This window comes from Argiope bruennichi, chromosome 10, assembly GCF_947563725.1.
Source record: "Argiope bruennichi chromosome 10, qqArgBrue1.1, whole genome shotgun sequence".
NCBI lineage: Eukaryota > Metazoa > Arthropoda > Arachnida > Araneae > Araneidae > Argiope > Argiope bruennichi.
Window position 1 is genome coordinate 33,084,794 of NC_079160.1, and position 20,495 is coordinate 33,105,288.

Consider the following 20,495-nt stretch of genomic DNA (forward strand, 5'->3'; position numbering starts at 1 on the left):
GGAGAGGTTTTCTACTTACAATATATTTTTATAATCTTATTAAAACAACAGCAAAGATAATGTTACAAATCAATTATACTGATAAAACAAATATTTTTAAACGAAACAAATATTTTGACAAAAGAAACAATTTTGCACGTACATGCTTTGCAAGCAGTAGTCATTAAAATTGAAACTAAACTTTAAAAAAAACATTTTTTTAACAAACTAAATTTTTTCAATTTCAATTTTTGACAAACAATTAAAATAAATAAAGTTTAAAAACTAATTAAATAACTTTGATGTCCTTTAAATAAGTGTCATAGCATGACTTTTCTTTAATAAACTCGTTTTATATACAACAATCTTGGAAACTGAAGCTAGAACAAAGCATTTTTTTTACAGCGAGCTAACTTAATTTATATTCAGTTATTGATAAATAATTCAAATAAATAAAGTTAAAAAAATAGTCGAATATCCTTAATATCCTTTAAATAAATATCATAGCTTGACCTTTCTTTAATAATCTTGTTTTATATGCAACAGTCTTGAAAATTGAAGCTGGAACAAATCAATAATTTTTTAGATCAAGATAAAATCACTTATATTCAGTTATTGGCAAATAACTCAAACAAAAGAAGGTTTTAAAACCTAACAAAATAACTTTAATATCTTTTAAGTATGTGTCATAGCATGAATTTCCTTTAATGACTTTCCTCAGATGCTGGTGACACCGTCTGCTTCTGCTCTAATCATATTTGGACTCTGCTCCTTCGGTCTGATCTATAGCCTAATGCATTATGAATTCTGGCTGAAAGGCATATCTCTAGACTAATTGATCTTTCTTCAACTTGGGGGAGGAGTAATTATTCAAAATGATTAATTAACCCTGTTCACATTAAGGAGATGTTTAATAGTTAGACCGAACCTGCAGTCTTAAATGTCAAACGATGAAGACGAGTTTCATTTAAAATATGTAAAGAGGGTTGAAATATCGCATGAAATTTCAATATATTGGTGGTGTAAATACAAAGTCTCCTAAAGTATATCTGGACTTTGAATGTCAATTAGAGAAATTTTTAAAGAATGCGTTCAAATTTCTTATAAACAAGAATTTTTAATTTTTATTTTCTCATACAGGAATTATACGTATATAAGCTTTGTAATTATACAAATATAAGTTTTGTAATTATACAAATATAAGCTTTGTAATTATGCAAATATAAGCATTGTAATTATACAAACATTAACTTTGTAATTATACAAATATAAACTTGTAATTATGCAAATATAAGCTTTGTAATTATACAAATATAAACTTGTAATTATACAAATATAAACTTGTAATTATACAAATATAAACTTTGTAATTATACAAATATAAACTTTGTAATTAGACAAATATAAGCTTTGTAATATTGATATTCCTTAGATATTTTGACGAATCTCCACGTTTAAGGTATCCGATTAGGTTAGGTGACACATTTTAAAAAAATGATGCATAAACATTTTTTACTATACCATATAACTAAAAGAGGCATAAAAGGTTACTATTAGAAGAAACAAAATACTCTCATTGTCTTTAGTTTTGGAAAAAGACTGCTTATTTAATGAAAATTTAGAAAAAATTTCAAAGTTACGAAAAACAGAGTAAGTTAAAAAAATAATGGAAATATTTAATTTTTATTTCACCTATATTATAGTTCAAACTACAAAAAATGTGACAGACCACAATATAAAAATTATTTTAATAAATAAAAAATTTATGAGCATTTGAAGTTGCCGTTAATGATTTTTTGTCAAAATGTGTCTATGTTTTGAACTTAAAATGTCTGCAAAACATGCCTAAATAAAGCTATCTTAAAATACATGATCAATCACACCCTAAAAGGATTTGGATACATGCATATCAAATTTCATGAAATTTTATCGAATTGATTTTGAAATATCATGTTTTCCGTGAATCAAACGCAGTGAAAAATTCATTCTTCAGAAAATGCATTTAGATATTGTACTTATAAATTAGTTTGTCTACATATGCTGGAAACAAATGTAGTTTTCACGCTTTTTTAATAGAAATGCCAAAAATAAGCAAACTACGACTGAGTAGGTAGAAAATTAATATAAACATATCAAATATTATTTTGGAGAATTTTACGGTACAAATAAAATAAATAGCTCATTTTCGGTTAAAACACTTCTGTTTCTGATTTCATTTTTAGTTATTGTGTATTATTGAAAATACTGTATCTAACATAATATTAAAAACAAAGTCTGTTTTAGAATTTAAGAAGTTTGGGCTTTATTATCAAATCATAAAAAGAATTTCAAGTTTTTCTGGAAAAATTATTTTTACTTTAAGATACCTTAAACCTTAAGATCTCCCTGAGTTCAAAATGCCTATTTGCTTATAAATAAAATAATTCAAAAAGTCTTTAAGCTAAACCTATTGAATTTGATATGGGGTTCAAGTTGTATATTCTTGCACTTCAAAGGAAGTTTCTCTGTTCGGATGTCTGAATATGAATTAACCCAATAATTACAAAACGTAAGGAGTCAGATAGATAGAATTTAGTTTAGAGGTTTTGCTTCTGAACTACGAATTCACCTCAAATTTCGAAAAAAAATTTATCAAGGGTCTGTCTTGTTGTACATTCTCAAACATGTAAAAGAGGTAACTCAAAAATACAATGATTTACATTTATGAAAATTGATATGTGATTTTTTTCATTGCAACTATGGTTTGGTTCTGATTTTTCAGTTTTGCGATTCCGATTCAAAATTCGCGGTTCTGACAAATGTATATGATAATTATAAAATATATGGAGAAAATTTGATATATAGTTTTAGCAGCTAAAGTGTAAATTTTTATTAAACGTTGAAATTCGCACACAATTAAAGGAATTTACTAAAAAGTGCTACTATTTAAATAAATGAAACTTGGTATGTATCTTGTTACAAGATCTATCTTCACTTTTAAATTAGGTCCCAATCGGTTGTAAAAAAGTCACAAATATATATTCGATTTTTCTTACTAGTTTATAAAGCACAAAACTATTATGTATGTGGAACAAAATAAAAATCTGAGCACTCGTTTCGTTTTCAATCTTGCCTCAAATCCACAATTTCTGAAAAAATTAGGATAATACTTTCGGTAGAGAATTGCGAGATGGTTTTGGGGGATAACTCCATTTTGCTGAAATATTAATTTTTACGTTATTTAAATGCTTTTTTTTTATCGAATCAAAAATTAACTGAAATATTTATTGTTACTTTAAAATTGTTATTTTATTATTTTACTTTATTTTCAAAACGCGCTATTCTCTCTTTAACAGAATTGATTAGTGCAGTTGAATCACTCATAAAATTTATTTACTTAATTGTTTATTGAGTCATAGAAGAAGCAAAGACATAATATCAAAAGTTATTTAACTCTTTAACTCATTTACATGGACCTGTTTTTTAAACAGAAATTATTTTTATCTTTTAACGAGGCGACATATAATAAGCAGAAGAAGAAAAGAAGGAATGAATAAAATGCTTCGCCTATTTGTGATTTTATTAGGGGGGGGGGAACGAATTACTGTAAAAAAAAAACTAAGCATATGAGTTTTAAATCAATTTTTTTAAAGATAATTATTGCCAATGAACAACTCCTTCGCTGTTCCTTCAAAATTATGGAGTGCCTCGATCATTGGATTCATTTCATTAACAAACGTTTCATAAAAACTCTTTCTACTTAATGATTCGCCTTCGTATCTGAAAAAAAAAGAAAGGGCAGTCCATTACTTATTATTGTTCATAAATTTATCAAAATATCATATAATTTATGCATTTGTTTCAGAAACTGTTATTACATCAGACTTTAAAAAAATCTGTGAAAATCCATTCTAAAATCATCTTTCAATTATATTCAACAACATTTTATTTTCGAAAGATGTTAATTAAATCTTATCGAAAAGAGGATGATACTAGATCAACAGAATTCAAAATCTTTAAACACGACGGAAAAAAGTAGATTGGGCATTAGAGAAATTGGCAATGTTTTTTTTTTTTCGTTCCCTTTTTTTTCTTCCAGTGAAGCATTTTTTTTATTAAATCTTACACCAATACAAGATTGTTATTTTAAGCAATCTCATAAATAAAGATTGCTTAAATCAAAAATTTTGATTGAATAATTGATGGTAAAAATATATGTTAGCTAGAAGAACACAATTTTATATTACCAGAGTAATTAAAAATATGAAGAAAGGAAATTGCAATCATAACATTTAAACCACGGACTTTAGGATTTCTGGGGAAAAATTTGATTTATAGAAATTCGATATATAGAAATTTTATTACAAGAATACATATCGCAAATGTTTCATCATATTATTTCTAAAATCAATGTTGTATAACTTCGTCTTAAAACAAATAATTAAAGTATCATTTAATAAGTTAAAGTATGAATTTATTTAAAAAATATACAAATAACAGATTTTCAAAATTGTTGATCGGTATTTGTCAAAATCTCACCCTTTATTTATTGTTTTAATTTTTATTTTTATTGTTATGCCTTTTATTAAGTAAAACTTCTCTTTGATACTTGAAGATTTCCATTTAAAGTCTTTATTCATTATTTAAAAAAAAATGTGGCGCCAAACTGAATTTAAAGTATAAATTTTATTCCAAATTAGAAAAAGACATCAAAAAGAAACTCAGAATAACATGTGAGTGAGTGATAAGTGTTTATTGCCTCTTAAAAGCAACTTCCAGTCTTCTAGAAATTTCTGTGGCCAAAATAATCAATGAAAAAAATAGTTTCCTTATTTAATTTAGATTTCTCCTTGTGAAAGAAATCAATTGTCACATTTTGTTTGCAATAAGCATACATTACTTTTTTGTGTGAAATTTTTTTGAAGAATTGAAGATTCCTGAGGCCGAATGGAATATCAGGATATATCGGAATAGAAAAGATGATAATTTGACCTTTTTATTCCCAAGACCCTTCCAGTTCAGGTTGTGGGCCGCGGTAACCTGGTTGTAAGGTCTCGTCTTTGGGATCCGAGAGTTCCAAGTTCGAATCTCGATTCGAACTTGGCGGCTCTGGTGCACGTTACATCAATCGAGGCTAAATGTCCTCTCCTTAGTGGGATGCGTAAATTTTGAGAAGGGGTGCCAGCTCTGCTGTCGTTCTAGTCATCTGTCCATGGTTCAAAATTACGAGGTCCGTCCCAAAATGAATAGTGCTGTTTTAAAACGGGACGTTAATATAACTAAATTGAACTAAACTAAGATTCCTGAAAAATGTTCGATATATAAAAGTTCGCTATATAGAAATTTCATTGTTGTCAGGTGTAGATTACGTTATTTTCTGAATTGCTTTTTATTTACTTTATAAATAATACATTCCTTATCCTATCGGAGAGACACATTTTATCAATGGAAGATGCTCCATTACCAAAATTGCTTTATGTAAGATAAATGCATTTTATGAAGTTTTTATTTTTTATTACAGGTTCTATCTGGTGCGGCGACGTGCTTCTATGCTTTCATTGGTTTCGACATCATTGCCACGACAGGGGAGGAGGCGAAGAACCCCAAATGGTCCATCCCCATGGCTGTCATCATTAGCTTAGTCATCGTGCTCACGGCATACATCACATCCAGCATGATGGTAACACATTATGGATTATTCACAAATCTTACAATTTTACCAATTCACAAATCAAATAAATTATCATTAGTTTAGTCATCGTGCTCACGGCATACATAACATCCAGCATGATGGTGACACATTATGGATTATTCACAAATATTACAATTTTACCAATTCACAAATCAAATAAATTATCATTAGTTTAGTCATCGTGCTCACGGCATACATAACATCCAGCATGATGGTAACACATTATGGATTATTCAAAATTTTAATAATTCACAAATCAAAGAAGTTATCATTAGTTAGTCATCGTGTTCACGGCATACATCACATCCAGCATGATGGTAACACATTATGGATTATTCAAAATTTTAATAATTCACAAATCAAAGAAGTTATCATTAGTTTAGTCATCGTGCTCACGGCATACATCACATCCAGCCTGATGGTGACACATTACGGATTATTCACAAATCTTACAATTTTACCAATTCACAAATCAAAGAAGTTATCATTAGTTTAGTCATCGTACTCACGGTATACATCACACCCAGCATGATGGTAACACATTATGGATAATTCAAAATTTAATAATTCACAAATCAAAGAAGTTATCATTAGTTAGTCATCGTGTTCATGGCATACATCACATCCAGCATGATGGTAACACATTATGGATTATTCACAAATCTTACAATTTTACCAAGGCTACTACAATTTAGATACTTGCATCAAATCAGCTGAAATTCAGATAGCCGATCTATGGCTTTCCTAGTTACCATGTTAAACTTCTTATATTCTCACATCATTCCATCTGTGATTGCTTTCGATAGAAGGAAAACAAGAAAATTAACAGGAAGGGAGGTACAAAATTTTAGGAAACAAAATATGCAGCAAATTCAGCTTCCTAATGTTTTGAAAATGGGGAAACAATTTCTTCGCATTTGATATTTTGTCAGGCCGTATTTTAAATATTAATTTTGTAATGAATAAATACTTCATTGAAGTTTATTTGCATTTACAGTGTAAAGGGTTTTTTGGAAACACAGAAAATAAAAATATCACTCCGTCCTGGCACGAAGCCAACCGGTAAATCTACATAAAAGAGCTAACTTGAACATTGAGTCATTAATGATTCCGACTCATGTAGTTCAAAATCTTCCGTAGAAGGAACGTCCTGTCATTGCATTTCTGTCAACGCAACTATAGTGCAGCATCTTTAAGGCAGTGAAAAGCCATTTACTTATCCGAAAGCTATTCGTACCCATTATGTGAGTTATCCTCTTGAGAAATTAAAATAATGTAACCAAAGCAGTCACTGTATATATTTACACACTCTTTAATTTCATATAAGAAAATACAGTAATTAAACGAATGAGAAATTAAGAGTTTTAATCTCTGTATTAGTCTGAACTGTAATACAACTAGAAGGATGCGATCAATGGGCTTAAATTTGGAAAGTAAGCAAATGGAACAATGCAGTTTCATATGAAATTAGACAGACATCTCGAAGAAATTTATTATATCTATCTCAAAAATTATTATTAAATAGAAAATATTATATGGTACATTAAATGCATAGCAAGGTGTAACTTATTGTTTCATTTAAAAGTAGCGATTGATTTCCATTTCATTTATTTAAGATCCAATTTTGTAAATTGTTCTTGATAGAATGTAGAAAGAAAACAAACTCATTTCTGATAGTCCGTAGAAACAAAACAACTCAGCGTCTGTCTAGCGCTGGCGATTTTCGGGTTATAGGTACCGTTCCAACGCTATTTATAGTTTCTTCCTACAGAGAACATATTCCAATAAAAAAAATTTATTGCCTTTTGAAAATTTTAAAAAAAAATTTCACTGTAAAAGTAACTGTAAGATTTTAAATGTTCTTTTTTTTTCATATGATTCTTGAGCGCATACTGCAAAATACCTTGCACCAAAATTTTATTCCGTCCTTGTGAATGCTATGATTGTTACGGTGTCATATATCGGAATAGTTATTTTATAATCACCCAGTTTATATATATATATATATATATATATATATATTTAAATATCTAATGTAATTCAAATTAGTTTCCTAAATTTTTGTCTCATTTGGCCCATGTCGGGGTGATTCTAAAGTATTCTCTTGTTTCCTGATACCATTTCACGTATGAAGGTGTGTAAAAATTACTGAGCAATTAATTCTAGGTCTCAAGTGAAAATGGTACTTTCGGTGCCCTTGCCAAGGTGTCAAAAGTCACAACGTGTATTGAATTGGCGCGTGGCCGGAAATCTCATGTTATATAAGATTACTGATCATCAAGAGAATAAAACGAAATTAAAAATACAACGTTTCGTCTATGTCTTCAAATCTGCCTTCTGCTTCAAGCAAAATAATGTTATATATATATATATATATATATATATATAAAGAGAGAGAGAGAGGGGAAAAGTAAGATTTGAATGCAAAATTTATGACCTTCTGTATTTTATTAACTTTTTCCCTTTAATATTCATTTGAGTTTTCATTCAATTTATGCAAAGTTCACTAATTGTTTTCTGTTGCAAAATACTTTAGACAGACCTTACTGAAAATTTTGCAACTCATACTCATAATTATTTAAATTTTCATTGACTTTCATTAATGTGTAATACGAAATCAATTTGTTGTAACTTCCTTTCAAAATTTCTTGAAGTTTAGTTCAATTTTATAGAAATTTACTGCCTTTTTTTTGTTACAAGATATTTTTATCAGCATTATCATGTGAGACCATGATGTTGTTTTGATTAGGGGGTTTTGATGCTCGAAATCGCGTAGCTAATGAATAAAGATGAATAAAGCATAAATGGCAGTTTTCATCATCATCTTTTTATCGTATATATATTTTTACCCGCTTTTACCAGTATTGCATTATTATTATGTATGCTTCTTTGACAGCAGATGCGATTTTAAAAGGTTGATCTACTTTTACCAGTATTGCTTTATTATTACGTATGCTTCTTTGACAGCAGATGCGTTTTTAAAAGGTTGACGTAGAACTATGACATCACAGCTGTGATTTTATCTCGAAATCGGTCGAGCTCCAAAACTGTGTTTGCCAGCTAGAAAAATTGAAAATGAAAGTTAAAAAAAATTATTATTTTATATCTATATATATATATATATATATATATATCTATATATATATATATATATATATATATATATATATATATATATATATATTTATAGAGAGAGAGATATATAGAGAGGATAGAGACCGATAGAGAAATCTGGTGATTGTTTCAAACCGGTTAAACTGGTTAATCACTTTAATTAATTAAGATAAATAATGACTTAAAAATAATAATGTGCCGGCGTCTTGGCATAGGGGTAGCGCGTCTGCCCCGTGATCTGGGCGTCCCGGGTTCGAGTCGCGGTTTGGGCATGGTTGTTCTTCTGTTGTTCTATCTGTGAGATGTGTGAATGTGCCCTCCTGTAAAAAGGGGTTGTGCAAGCGAATGAGTGATGCGTGAGTAGCAAAGTTGTACTCTTGGCCCTAGTTGGCGCTGCTATAAAAAATAAGAGACGTCCCCCTCAGGCTTAAATCGCTGTCTTCGTAACAGCGGGCTTGTCAGTGACAAATGCCATAAGAAAACAAACAAACAAACAAACAATAATAATGTTCTCACATGATAACTTGAAATTTGTGGGCGCAGTTTTCATTTGAATTTTTCTCCAATTTTTAATATTCTTTTACTTTTTCTGTTTTTTAAGAATATTTTATATTTAGGAAAATTCAAATATTATGTATTCACACGTTTTTTGAGTTTTCTTAGTGTGTCGATAAAATTCATAGCTTTCGGTGCTGCAAATTATTTTCATTATCAATGCAGATTTCTTTGTTTGTTAATAATTATGGAATGTAAAATCAATTTCACTCTGGGTTACAACTCACTCTCCTTATCTTCTGAGTTTCCACTTGAATCTTTACGAAAATCATGATTTTTTCTGTTACAAAACACTTTCATCTTAGTTTGAGTTTTCATTCTGTTGAAATAAATCTCATAGCTTTCTGTGTTTTAACTTATCCTTATCATCACTTGAGTTGCCATAGATTATAGTTGGCAAAGAATGCTAAATTCGTGTCTTTTTTTTTTGTTCCAGCTCACCCTCATTGTGCCCTACGACCAGATCGACTTCTCGTCAGCCCTCGTCGAAATGTTTGCTCAGAGAGGAGCTTACAAATGTAAATACATAGTCGCCGTCGGAGCTCTTGCCGGTCTCACGGTCAGCATGTTTGGATCCATGTTCCCCATGCCCAGGATAGTCTACGCGATGGCCAAAGACGGACTCATTTTCAGGTAAACTACTGGTTTTCGATGAAGTATATACTTCGAAACCATTATATGTAATATATAGTACACTTAGTTATCTAAATTTCATTGAAATTTAACTATTCCTTGCTTTATATAATGATTTTTTATGAGATTTCAACATTTTAAATTCCATTGTATTATTTTATTTATACTTTTACTTTAGAGCTCTTATACTTGTCTTATGCAACATAAAACAGTGATCCTAAAGCTAATTTCTGTGTATATTTCTGTAAATGAGAAATGTTAGCGCAATGTTAATTTTTTATCAACAAAAGAGCTTGCCAGGCAATAAGCATTTTTTCTCACAAAATTGCTCTAGTCGTCATTATAAAGACAAATTAAAACCAAATAGTGGTTAGTTTCTTACAAATATATATAAATTTTATTTTAAGAGAATAAAAAATTATTTACTGTAATTAGCGAATATATACCTATATTTTTATAGGGAGAAAAATAATTAGAACTGACAAATATGTAAATATAGAAGTGATATTTACCAATAAAATAATATACACATGCATTTTCATTATGACTTATGTTAAATTGGAAGATAGAAATTTTATCTCAAAAGCTATCACTGATAGCAGGAAAAATAAAGAAAAAAAAACAATAAACAAATCTACAACATTACCAATTTGTATCAAACGATCCTCTTCATGTACTTTTAACGTAAATAAAATTGCTGAATGCTTTCAACGGTGCACACAAAATTCAGTGATCGTCACGGCAATTATGAAGACATTATTTTTTTTCCTCAGAAAAGTCAGCTAATGTGTACAACATCTGCCTGAATCGTCAGCTTTATTATTTAATTAACATTTGCTGTTTTAACATATCCCACTTCTTCACGCGCTTTCTGACCTAATTATGATGATAGCTTATACTTTTAATGTCCATTTTATAACTTAACTTGCCTTTGTATGTAAAGAGTTGTTTTATATTGAACTTCAGAAGTTTAACACTATCGCAACTGACATTTCTAACTATTCGTAATTGTTTTCGCTTTATTTTGTCTTCCTATTTGGAGAATCATTTTATATTAAATCAGAGATATTATTATAACTGACATTTCAAACTTAGTTATAATAGTTTTCGTGGTAAAATTTTTATTTTTCAATATTCATTGCAAAATATGCTGCAATCCTTCTCAAATGATTATGCGTAGCCCTTTACTAGGTGCATATTATTTTCAAATAGGATACATTATAGGAAAAATTTACTGTGCAGTATGCACCCTATTTAGTAAGAATATTGTTACGAATCTGTGATGCTGCTTCCCAGCATAGTTGGTTCCATCATCAGAAAGACTGTTTTACAGTCATCTGTATTGGGTGGAGTCCGAGTGTCGAGTTGGAGGTCCCAGAGCTTAGCGACAAACTTGGTGACCATTTGGCGACTTTGGCGCCAAAATAGATTATACCCGAAACATCGAGAAATTTCCAGTAGGAGCCGAGATACGCCTCGAAAGTTATTGATTGGTTGTGAGGCTTCTAGCACCGCCTCCTGAGACTTATAAAAGGAGGCAGTCTACAGCTGCCGGGAGTAGTCGGAATCGACGGTGAAGAACGAGTCTTCCAGGGATTAGCAGAGCAGCGACGGAGTCAAGCTAGTGCTGAACTAAGCTGTGCGCTACTGTCTGCAATAGAGTCTTCTTGTGTGCACGTCTCGGCTGAAGATAATCGTCTTCTGTGCTGTATATAGTTTTCGTCTTTGTGCTGTCTTGTGTGTCTTCGTGTAAATAAACGTCGTCTGCCGCCTGCTTTTTTTACTGCCGCCTGCTGATGGAGCGTTTTCCACACCATATAACTTCCACTATCCAAACGAAGCCGGAAATTTCGTAACAATATGAAATCAAAAGAATCTGGCAAATTTTAAAATGAAATAATATCAATCATAATTTGAAAACAACTATTCATCCTCGTATTTTCCTCTTGATATATATAAATATTTGGGATATTTCTTTCAGATCCTTAGGTGCAGTGTGGCCTTTCACTGGGACGCCAGCCAAAGCAACTTGCTTGCTTGGTATAGCAACTGCTGTTGTCTCTCTTGTTATGAGCCTTGACGTGTTAGTAGAAATGATGTCTATAGGTAAAGTGTTTATTTATATTTATTATTATTATATTTATTTTTATTATATTATAATATATTATTATTATTATATATATTTATTAAATAAAGAGTTTCTTATTTTATTCTTGGTCATTTAATTGTGGTAGAGAGAATTTTAAACACTCCAGTTTCATAATTCGTTTTCAAGCCCTTCTCGTTTTCCAGATTTAACTCAGTGAAAATAATTTCATATTTTATGCTTGAAAAATAAACGTGAATAGTATTAATATGTGAATTGAAAAATTCAATTTATGGATTTTTTTAAACCTCCTTGATTAAAAAAAAATTATATCAGTAGCAGAAATATAGATATTTGATCAAGAAAGAGACAAAATATCAAGCATTTTTTTGCTTTTAATTAGAGAAAAGGAAAAAAAAACATTTTTCCAATTTTATGGAAGATATTACTTTAAAATTTTGCTAGAGTTCATGAGTGTTTTCACAAAAGAATGTCATGGAATTTTTTCCCCTTACATTTGCATAATATTATTACATAATCATAAAACAATGCTGATGTGTATTTCTATGCAGGAACTGGAGTAAAACGAACCGAAATTTTATTAAAAAATGATTGTTACAAATTTAATGCTAATAACTCGAATTCATTTAAAAGTAATTATTTAAAAGTTTCTAAGATAATATTAGTGTTTTAATACCTTACATTTAAGCAAAACTTATAGTTTAAATTAATTGTTCTCTCTAGAAATGTTAAACATTATTTGATTTGTGTTAAAAGTTAGGGTAAATAAAATGAAAATTAAATGCTAAACTCTTTTTAGATGTTTTAAAATTTTAATTTTATATCTTAATGAAAATAATGTTAGTGTTTACCAAGCAAAAAAAAAAAAAAAAAAAAAAAAAAAAAAAAACACTGAAAAAATGTGCTTTATTCAAAGACCGGAATTCAGCATTACGTGCTTAGCAACGACCTTGAAATGACCCTTGCCTTGTCTAAGTCTCACCATCCAACCATGGGTTATTCATAGATGATGGCATAAATATTATATAAATGAAGCATTGCAATCCTCGTATCACATATAGGAAGAATTATGTCATTGTAATAGTTACGGAGGAGTCATTGTTGCAATAAAATAACGTATAAATGAGAGAGACGTAAAGTCTGTACCTTATTGTATTATATACGCTCAGAACAAAATATACATTTCAATTGCTTTATCGCAATATTATCCTACTAGCACAACATTTTTGCGACATCCTCACCATACTGGCCGTCATTCAAAATGTCTAGCAACATCGTGGATACATCGGACAATATCTTGTGCTAATAGCGCAGTGGTATTTCAATGAAAAATCATCTGTAATATAAGGACTAATTGTACTTGTATTTATATGCGTTGTGGTGAATAGCTTATAAGCCAGTTAACAGCTACCCCCGACCGAGCAATTGCTTTTGTATCGTGGTCATATTACTGAGCTGCGAACCACAAGGTCCCAGGTTCTATCTTCGTCCATCACAATCTTCCAAATTGGTGACCTTGGACGATGTACCTTCAACCTTCGTACAGCTGTTGGAGCCATCTACCCGCAACCAAAGTCGTGAGATTCGACGCAGCAACAGCATCAGCAACCACACACGCTCGCCATAACGCTTGGCGCTACTCAAATGGGTACAGGCGCATTAGAATAACAGCTAATACATCACCACTCAACAGCCATATCGTTCGACTCACCTCCGAATCACTGGACTGAGAGTCTGTAGTGAATAGCTTATAAGCCAGTTAACAGCTACGCTACCCTAGCAATTGCTTTTGTATCGTGGTCATGTTACTGGACTGCGAACCACAAGGTCCCAGGTTCTATCCTCGCTCATACCAATTCGCCACACCGTTCACGCATTAAACTTTATTCCATTCCCTTTACATTTTGACCACACGCAATCTTTCAATCAATAGATGAAAGCAGCAAATACCGGAATTTAATGCATGTTCCGGATAGAAAATAATTCACTTAACTGCAGCGGAAATTACAATTATTCTAATCTTTGAGACAGTGCTGATACACGAGGTAAATACAATCTCGTGTTAATAGAGCATATCTCTCGAATTCCAATAATGCACAAAGGTAGATTAGCATTAATGAACTATGCAATTCAGTGTATCAATGCAATACTACACTACATGCAGAGTTTATGTTAGGAAATCGTTGAGCCAATCGTCACGTGAGTATATAAATCTAACAGACTGATTGAAATTAATCTGCATATTATTTGGATTTAAAGATAAGCTAGCATAAGCTGTTAAAACGAGGATTAATAGGAATACGTCATCTATGGAAAGTAAGATGTTTCATTGCCAGATGCATCATGATATTATATACTGACATTTAAATTCAATGGGTGCATATATTAAAACAGAATTTTAGTCTTTATTAAATTAAAATGAATATGCAGCTTTGGCGATTAGATATTTAATATTTTATTATCCCTATTAAATGGATAAGATTGAATGCCTATTTAATTATTATTTTACCTGTATAAATTATTTATAATAAAGAAACAAAAAAAATTAAATAATATACAATTAGCCAAATGACTTTTGATATCATAAATAACTGATGTTTAATAAAGAACGAAATAGCTTAAAATGAGGGGAAAGACATACACAGAAAGGGATGACAAGAACAACAATTTATTCTGGCATTCATACGATTAGGAAATAACTAAACACCAATTTCTAAACCCTTTTTCTAGCTCCCAGGACTAACAGAGATATAGAAACGTTGTTTATTTTTTCGTATCCATACATTATTTCTCTGTACTCTTTAAGAAATACGGAATATTAATTCAATTATAATATGCAATATAAATCGTCTCTAAACACTCTAACAAATTCTTTTTAAGTTTTGGTAGGGGACAGTTAATTTCCACACCCAAACTGCATTATTAGACTTATGAAACATTTTTTACATCTATAATTTGATAATAGTATAGAAATTCTAGTCAGAAAAAGTCGGAAAATAGTGTTTAGGAAAAAAGGAAAATAATAATTTTTTTCCTAAAGTATCTCAATACGTTGTTACTATTATGACTATATATACAGTAGTGAACGATCCACTACTGAATATATGTAACGATGTCTCTTATTCTAATTTAAATCCTAATTGATTTCCTAACTTTTATCGTAATTTTGCCAATATTAACTTCATTCTAAATGTTCTCTTATTTCCTGATCCATTTCCCACTTTTTATTCCATCAATTCTACACAAGCTCTAAAAAACTGCCGATTTCAGCATTTTCTCACGCTCTGATCGTAGGGATAAAAATCCGGACGACATTCCTTTACAGATACCTAAATTTCCTTTTCCTAAATCGATTTGTGGTAAGAAATAATCGATATGTGATCTCTATCAAAATCTCATATTAAAATCACTGGAGGAAAAATATTTCATCTCTTCTGCTCTTGTGTCACAATGTAGATAGATGTATCTTTGATAATCGTTTGTTTCTTATACAATTTATGCCTCCCGGGATGAAATAAATCGAAATTAATATTTCAAAAATTTCTTCTCTTCGGTCAGGCATCTGATAAATCATGTTTACATATATGACATCCTATTGCAGAATATAATTCACATTTCCTGTCTTTTATTCCTTACAGGTACTTTAATGGCTTACACCCTGGTATCAACTTGCGTTCTTTTATTGCGATACCAACCTCCCAGGACAACCCTAGTGCAACTCCTACCCGAATCTATCCGTTCCGCTTGTCCGACACCCTCTAAAGAAAACCCTGCTCCCGTATTCCCCGCCACTACAACCACCACTATCCACACTAAGCGGACGAATCGCTATGATTCCTCTGACAGCGACGAAAGTCCGCGAGGAGAACTCGGTTTCGAGAACCAGCGTCCCGACTTAATTCGGGATACCAACCACCGGGACGACGATCTCCTCATGAGAGGGGCAGACACGAGTTATGGGGCTGTACCTCCGCCCCAGCCATCGCAACCGCCTCCTCTTGCTTCGGCCTTCACTATTCCTCAAAGGTAAGGGGGGGGGTCAAATACAAGAATTAGAAATATTAAGGAAATTCAAGGACAATATTTGTATATATTAAACAAGATAATGCATATTATAAGCTAGTTCGAAAATAATATTTGTATATATTACGCAAGATAATGCGTGTATATTATAAGCAAGTTCAAAGACAATATTTGCATATATTAAGCAAGATAATACTTGTATATTATAAGCAAGTTCAAAGACAATATTTGTATATATTAAGTAAGATAATACTTGTATATTATAAGCAAGTTCAAAGACAATATTTGTGTATATTAAGCAAGATAATACTTGTATATTATAAGCAAGTTCAAAGACAACATTTGTATATGATAAGCAAGATCAAAGACAATAGTTGTATATGCCAAGCAAGTTTAAAGACAGTACTTGTATAGCACCGAAATTAGTCAATTTACAGATAATTTATCATCTGAAAGCGCATCAACTATAAAGATCGATCAATTGATTGGGGACAAAATTCTTCCACTTATTTCTATTGTAGAGACAAAGCTAAAATGGACAAAATGCATGAATATGATAAAGAACTTTTTGTACCTAAATTGTAAATAGAGCTCACATTGATGTGATTTATGTAAATTTGAAACTTTGCCATAATAAGAGAAAAAGAAAAGGAAGAAAAAAAAATCCGCAAAGATATCTTTGCGTGGATTCTTATATCTAGTCCATAACTTCTGTTAACAAATATAGTTTTAAATAGGGTATATTCCATCTATGTGTTATTGTAATTTAATTTTTTTTAATATACACGTTGGTTAGTATAAGAGACTCTTTCTCCGCTTTGAAATAATTTTTTAGAAGAACAACAGAAGTTTTTCAGAACATTCTAGCAGTTGTATTACTGTGATAAAATCAAATAAAATTCTTGATACTTCATGTACTGCTGTGATACTTTGTAAAAATTTGATACTAATTAAATACTAATGAATAAAATAATACTAATGAATATACTAATAATACTAATGAATGATACTAATTGAATTGAATAAGATTGAATGAATAAAATTATTTATGCAGATTTTGCATCCTCCAGTATAAATAGGTCGCAAAGTTTGAACTAAATCAGTCAAAGAGTTACCCTTGCAGATAATCTAGATAATCTGCAGATCATCCAGACTCATCAATTCTATCGAGGAAAATTATTTTAGTTGACACGCTGTTTAGTTTAAATGTAAATTATTTAGGTAGTTAAAACATTACCTGTCAGACGTTAAAGTTAAACGAGAACAACAGCAACTTCTATTATGCTTAAATTAACATTAAGATGAACATCTCTCTGTATACAAAATACAGTTCAATGAAGAATACTTTTATTTCATGATGTTTTTTATCATGTGAGAACATGATATTGTTTTGGTAAGGGGGTTTTGAAGCTCGAAATCGCATTAGCAATGAATATTGAAGTTCGAAATCGCGTAGTCAATAAACAAAACATAAATGGCAATTTTCAACATCATCTTTTAATCGCATATATTTTTTTACCTGCTTTTACCAGCATTGCATTATTATTATATATGCTTCTATGAAAGCAGAGGCGTTTTTAAAAGGTTGAACTGCTTTTACCAGTATTGCTCTATTATTACGTATGCTTCTTTCACAGCAGATGCGTGTTTAAAAGTTTGATGTAGAACTATGACATCATAGCTGTTATTTTATCTCAAAATCGGAAATCGAAATTCAAAATTTTGTTTGCCAGCTAGAAAAATTGAAAATGAAAATTTAAAATAATTATATATATATATATATAATTATATATATATATATATATATATATATATATATATATATATATATAATATTATATAGACAAGTAATGACTTAAAAATAATAATGTTCTCACATGATAGCTTGAAATTTGCGATCGTAGATTTCATTTTAATTGTGTTTTTATTTTTTATTTCATTTTATCATTTTATCTAATAAGGATATGAACAAAATGTTGCATCTATGGAGATAAAGATGATCCAAATCACTTCGTTATGTTTGTTTTGTAATAAAAATCTTTCATTTTGCCAAGCCTACCATAGAATACTTATTGTCTTACTGCCAAAATCTTGCATAAAATAAAAGATCCATGGCTTGAATAATAAAAATTCTGAAGTTTCTAGAAATCGGAAGGCAAGATATCCACAATCACAAAGAATGACTTTAAACTCTTCATTAACTTCCAAGAAAACTATTGTGAATTTTTTATAATATCTTAAACTCCCTTTACAAAACTTTTTTATATTTATATACTTCCTGAGGCTTAGAGAATGTTATTCAATTGTAAATTATCGGCAATTTATATTTATGATATGATTTCAACCATACATTTTATTAAATTACCATGAATTTCCCTGTGTAAATTGGTAATATTAATAAACAAAAGGTTATTATAATATATACTGAGAGTTGTTGAAGTATAATTTTTTTTTATTGATTTATTAATTTGGAGTAATTATTGGGAAATTCTATGTAAAAGTTATGGATGAATATTGAAATGAAACGCACATTTATTTTTTGATGTCTAAAGAGTCAAACTATCGAAAAAGAGCAATCAATAGATTATGTTTAATCCAATTACTGGAGAATGCAAAGAATAAGGAATCGATAAAATTGTTTAAAAAGATTTGTGTTATTAAGAAACTCAGTTTTTAAAAAAAAACATGCTAAAGTTATGATTTATTTCATTGTCGTTTATTTCACATTTTTCCATTCCATATCAATCAATATACGTCGAACTAATGGATTGCAAAGTTTTTGTTCTTCTAAAATATTCGTAATTGATCTTTATCTATTAGTTTTATTACTTTCCGACAAAAGAAAGGCTGTACAGTTTCAATCGATACTACTACTGTGAATCGCTTTTTATAAGAACTATTTTTTGTAATGTAAAGATAGACTCAAAAAGTCCGTTGTATTCCTTTTGTCGAATGTACTAGCTTTTTTATACTGGCATAAAAATAAGGAAAAGCATACTATCGTCAAGTTAATAATATGTTCTGAAACAACATTTTGGATTTATGTCAAGGAATCTATTATATCTAATGAAAGTTTTATATATATATATATATACGAATCTTTAAAGTCTCTGAAATTGATTGAAATGATGAATCATTGTTTGACAAGTAATGTTGGTACAATAGAAATGAAAATGTCTTAGAATAAAATTATTAGATTACTATAAAAGAACATTGTAAAAATAATTTTACAATAGCTTATGCGTCTTCAATATAATGTAAGAAACATAATGGTGTTAGCATTCCATAGGATTTATAGCTGCATTCTTGTCTTATCTCGATAAAATTCTGTTTTAATATTGACAATGGTATTATAAAACTGTGATGCCTTCTATCCAGATCATGCGATTGCCAAACTCTCTAACTATTATAGAGTTGGCAGTCACTTGAATTTAACTGTCTATTACAGACTATTTACACTGTATAATTTAAAATATCAATACGCAATTAATAAAATGGTAACTTTTTTTCTGACTACAGGACTTCATTCAATTTGAACTCTGATAGACTTACAGCTGCAATCGTGACTCACTTCTTTAAAGCTGTGTTTAGGTTTTCCTAGTAACATTGATATTGAAAAAAAGCCATATATTCACTTTATATCTTCAGATTTTTAAACCTTCTAATTATAGGAATGAAAATCAATTAATCTTAAGATTATCTTTATTACTGACCCAGCGTAAAAGATTATTTAATATTCAATCAACGTACAGTCCATCAACGTACTATTCATCTCAGGATCTCGAGACTAGTACTTTTCGAAGAAACTACTTTGCTAAGAGATGGTACGCAGAAAAATGAACAGTTGTTACGCCTTCTATTTCCACGAAGAATCCGAGATCACCCAATTGCTAAATGTAAACACCTCCTCCTTTTATCTTTCCTCTCGCCCCTATTTTGATGAAATAAACTTTTCCTGACATATGCGCAAAAGCACGGAAGGTTTTTACGAATCCAAGAATGAACATTAATTTTCTCTTTCTGTGTATAGAAATATGTAAGCAGACGAGAGTTTCTTAGCTTCGCAATGGAATTAGATATTTGTAGGAATAGGCTAAATCTTTGCTTATTTAATTATTTAAAATGAACAATATAACATTGGTGCTATACGATATATCCTTAATGTTGAAAGATATAATATTTCAATACTATTCGTATTATATAATGTTATTCTTATTTCATATTAATATAAGCCAATCATTTTTATCAACTCTGAATTTAATGAGTTCATCATAGAATATTGGATCTTTGTGATCTATTTTCAGAAGTATATATTCTTATGCCCATTGCATCGTTGGAGACAAAGGTGTTACATACCATTACATTAACTGTCTAGCCTGGAACAAAAATCTTTCATTTCTTGAAACCTAGCAT

At 30.1% G+C, this 20,495-nt stretch overlaps 1 protein-coding gene across 1 annotated transcript in view; it reads left to right on the top strand.

Moving 5' to 3' along the window:
- Positions 1-20,495, top strand: part of LOC129987494 (probable cationic amino acid transporter) — a 191,614-nt gene that overhangs the window by 162,838 nt on the left and 8,281 nt on the right. The window contains exons 6-9 of the mRNA XM_056095469.1: positions 5,480-5,638; positions 9,756-9,952; positions 11,934-12,058; positions 15,698-16,085. Coding sequence (XP_055951444.1) covers positions 5,480-5,638; positions 9,756-9,952; positions 11,934-12,058; positions 15,698-16,085 — 869 coding nt within the window. The remainder of the gene's footprint in view (positions 1-5,479; positions 5,639-9,755; positions 9,953-11,933; positions 12,059-15,697; positions 16,086-20,495) is intronic.